The 4266-nt window shown below is 50.0% G+C and overlaps 1 protein-coding gene across 1 annotated transcript in view; it reads left to right on the plus strand.

The window, feature by feature from the left end:
* The window catches only part of scarf1 (scavenger receptor class F, member 1), a 17936-nt gene extending 13878 nt beyond the window's left edge, over positions 1-4058 (plus strand). Inside the window, exons 11-12 of the mRNA XM_063205593.1 lie at positions 323-472; positions 1795-4058. Of these exons, the coding sequence (XP_063061663.1) occupies positions 323-472; positions 1795-3149 (1505 nt within the window). The 3' untranslated portion in view covers positions 3150-4058. The remainder of the gene's footprint in view (positions 1-322; positions 473-1794) is intronic.
* Positions 4059-4266: the final 208 nt, after the last annotated feature.

A 4266-nucleotide genomic window follows, 5' to 3' on the forward strand; every position in this document is an offset into this window, starting at 1 on the left:
CCCAAAAACACCACACTTATATGCAAACTTACACGCTTATATGCAAATATCTAGCCTGACCTGCCGTTACAAGCGCAATTGGCACCGTGATAAATAAAATAATAATAATTAAAAAACTGCAATTGGCACCGTGTCATCGTACATGTCTGATAGGCTTGGATGTCAACCATGCGCGTGTGTGTGTGTGTGCGTGCGTGCGTGCGTGCGTGCCTTTGTGTGTGTGTGTGTGTGAGTAGGGCTCTCATCTGCCATGCGGTCATGTAAAATCATGTAAAACTGCCCTGTCTAAGGCCACTTATTATCGTGTCTTGAATGTGTTTAGTGTCTCACCATGATCCTGAGCTGACCTTCAACCACAGCTTCATTGAGCCGCCATCCTCCGGCTGGATAACGGAGAACTCCTTCGAGACGGACGAGGAGGAAGAGGAGGGGGAGGAAGGAGAGGCTCTGTACTGCGTACCACCCAGAGAAGGTACACTGGAAAATATTGATGGATGGAGGTGCAAAGCACACACCAGAAAAGGAGGTGCTGGCAACCAGTAAAACACTTGCAGGAGGAGAGAAGTGCCGCACACTCCCGAGTTGCATAAACAAGTTTTTAATGTGACAACGTTGCGGCCTGTCGGCCTTCCTCCGACAAGCCGACAGGCCGAAACGTCACATTAAAAACTGCGGCACCTCTCTCCTCCTGACACTGGAAAATCTTGTTATTTTCTTTCTACTATTGACGCATTGACATGTAGGGCATGTTCCAATTTTTAACAGAATATGATTGACGTTTGGCTGGTGCACGAGTCTTAATAAACTCTTTAATCACTCTGAATTTGACCGTATTCTGGGAATATTCCAGTTGCACAAATGCTCTCCCCTAAATGGAAACAAAATATTACTCAACTTGTTTTATTTGTAAATTGACAGTATTCAATATTCCCAGAACTTGGAATACTTCCTGCTTATAAATGCAGTCTGTGTCTACTGCATCCAGCGTTAAATTGGCCTTTTGTGTTGTATTTGTTTTACTATACGTGGGTTCGCCGTGTTTGTAAACACAATGTTGTGAGGAGGGGTAAGACACTGGCAGCCAACCACGTTAACTATTTTTTTTGACCGACAGCGGTTTCCAACAATCAGAGGTTGAGTTGTACGCAGTTAGTTTCGTGCAGTCAGGGGAAAACAAAACTTTAGCACCCATGTATGTAACCAGGGTTTAATTGGCCTTTTGTGTTGTATTCGTTTTACTATACATAAAACTGCAGCAGAGAGCTTTCATGTATCTGCCTCTGTCTGTCTGTTTGTCTCATTGAGAGTACATAATAATATTGTACGATCTCTGGTTTGTCTATACTGTATTTTACAGTATATTACAGTATATTACAGTATTTCTCTATCCGTCCATCCTCATTCTGTGTCTGTGTCTGTGTGTATTTTGTTATCCATCCATCGTATTGTATATCCTAGGGTGCGTTCCAATATGCGACCTTGCTTCCTCCACTTGTGCTTGTTTCCTCACCCCGCTTCCTGGCCCCTCCTCCGTGGAGAAAACAATAAAGTTTCCCAGCTGTCAGCCTAGCCACAACAACTTTTGGGGGACCGTTTTTCATTCACCATCCCAGTTGCAAATGAGAAAAAGACTTAACAATTGAGCTTTAGCGAGATATTGAAATATAATGCTTTTGTCAGTGATGTCATCATGACATATTACTTCCTGGTACGAGGCCACAAGCACAAGTGGAGGAAGCAAGGTCGCATATTGGAACGCACCCCTAATGTTTCCTATTCCCTTCCTTGCCCCAGACATCTCCACTCTGGGAGGGGGCCAGTTCCAGGAGCTGAGCTCTAAGTGCAACATGTTCCCGGACCCCTCGTCCTTCAGCTCCGAGGACATGTCCCTGGCCTTTGGCATCCCGCGCACCTCCAGCATCGCCAAGTCCAAGCGGCCCTCCGTCTCCTTCGCAGAGGGCACCAAGTTCAGCCCCCAGGAGCTGCCCGCCGCTGCTGCTGCCTCCGCCACCGCCACCACCACCTCCACCGCCGTCACGGGGGGCCGCAAGCCCAAGTCCCCCTGGGGGGTGCTCATGGTCTCGGCCCTCCAGGGTCTGGCGGGAGAGGGTGGTGGTAGTTGTGAGACGGGTGGGGAACGGGAGCTAACCGCTGCCGGCGCGGGAGGAGAGATCGCTGTGGATGAGCATGGGGGTGTGCATGAGGAGGAGGAGGAGGATAGGGTAGAAACAGCGGTAGAGTACCGTAGGCCCAGTGCTGCTGCTGCTGCTGCCACGGCCCACGCCATGGTAACCACCACCGCACCCGCACCCGCACCCGCACGCAGTGGCAGCAGCCGACGCCGCACTCTGTCCAACCCCACCAAGAGGAACGCACAAGCCCAGGACCAGAGCAGCCACCAGCTGCCAGACGGAGGGTCAGATAAGGTGACCACGGTGTACGTAACGGTCGGGAAGGCCTCTCGGGGGACGTCGTCCAAGCCAGACGGCTGCTCGTCGGAGGGCCCCGTGCAGGCCATGCTGCGCAGGCTGGGCAGCATCCAGAGGCAGCGGGAGGAGGCCGGCAGCAGGCTCCACAAGGCCCGCGGGGAGGTCGCCGCCGTGGTCAAGCCCCCGCGGAGGAAGCTGGGGACGCGGGCAGCAGCGTGGGAGCAGGCCCTGGGGGGCCTCGTAGGAGCTGGTAGTGGAGGTGGAGGAGGAGAGGGGAGCTCCCAGGTGGCCGCTGTGCCCATGAGGAAGCCCAGCCGTCGGAAGCAAGCGTCCCTCAGCTCCCCCCCAGGTGGTTCTCAGGAGGGCACCACCACTACCACTACCGTCACCACCACTCCAAAGAGGCCGCTGTCCTCCATCCTCAAGAGTGTCCCCGAGCGGGGGACCCCCACCTGGGAGGCAGGGAAGGGGGTACAGCAGCAGCAGCAGCAGCAGCAGCGCCCCGAGCCCAGAGATGGAGCCTGCTGCTCTGGTGGTCACGCAGCAGAGGACGGGTACCTGACTGTGGGGCCTCCTGCAGGCAATATGGCCGATCTGGGGGAGGTCATCGCCAATGACGTCATCGTGGCCTATGACGACAATGGACCACAGTACGAGAACGTCATGCACTATGAATACTCGCAGAACAGTGCCAATTATGAGAATATACATCGCATTTGATCTTTGTCATCTTTGGCTAGTTTATACAATTACTGTATTAGCCTGCCTTAGTCCTTGGTACTTAGTCGGCGCCAACCAACTATCGCATTAGCGTTGCGCACCATCCTACGTACTTCCGCCAAGAGACTTGACTCCGTAACGCCTGCGTTATGCTGTTGTTGAGTAACTGTCAGCGATTGGGTGAGAGCGGTCCAATCATTTCGAATCAGAACTGAGTGCAAACTTCCCGCTTCCTGCAATCGCGTCAGATCAAACAACCTCCAGACCATGAATACAGAATAAAATGGTAGTATTCTGGGATGGTCAGGACCAGACTACTACCGCATACCCTGCATAGTCAGAACTATCTCTCTCTCAACCATTACAACAAATCTGGGATGCATTTCTGGAAAGCGTAGCTTATGTTAGCTACTTTGTTGGTTGCAATGCAATTTCCCTTTGGCAACTACCGAAGTTGCTAACTGTCAACAACTACGCTTTCCTGAAATGCACCCCTGTCTGGTAACATAGATTTGTTTCATGTATAAATCTCGTGCTAGAATCAATTTACATATATAAAGAAACATGTTATTGTATCTTATCCAATTTGTTATGACCATAGAATAATGTTATTTTTTTTCTTGTCAGCTGTTGTACTTAAACCCACAAAAAAAGATATGAATGGGATTCTTTCAGGTGACATGCAACACTGTGCTGCTCAGTGTGGATAGAAATGACAGAAGTTGATTGCCCCCCCCCTTTCCCTTTTGTGCATGTGATCTTCTGTGATGTATACATTTCAGGTAATTAAGTAAATAAATGATTTTGCATGTCTGAAGTCAAAATCTAGTAGTAGTAAGCGAATGGATTTTACTTTGGAGCACAGGATTGATAAATGCATTCAGGGAAAAGATTTTCATAAATAAAAGTTAATCCTATCTGTCTGTGCTATGGAATCAATTCATCAGCAAAGCATGTCACATATAGCCTGGTTCTCACCTACGGTGTCTGCATAGCTCCGGAGCCCCCTAGTGGAGTGAAGATACACACACTACAGTCTGGTAGCGCTGCCATTACAGTTTTTCTCGATTGCTTACACACAATTTTCGGAATCAGTTCTCGAATTCTCACAACTCTA

Source organism: Engraulis encrasicolus, chromosome 8, assembly GCF_034702125.1.
Source record: "Engraulis encrasicolus isolate BLACKSEA-1 chromosome 8, IST_EnEncr_1.0, whole genome shotgun sequence".
NCBI lineage: Eukaryota > Metazoa > Chordata > Actinopteri > Clupeiformes > Engraulidae > Engraulis > Engraulis encrasicolus.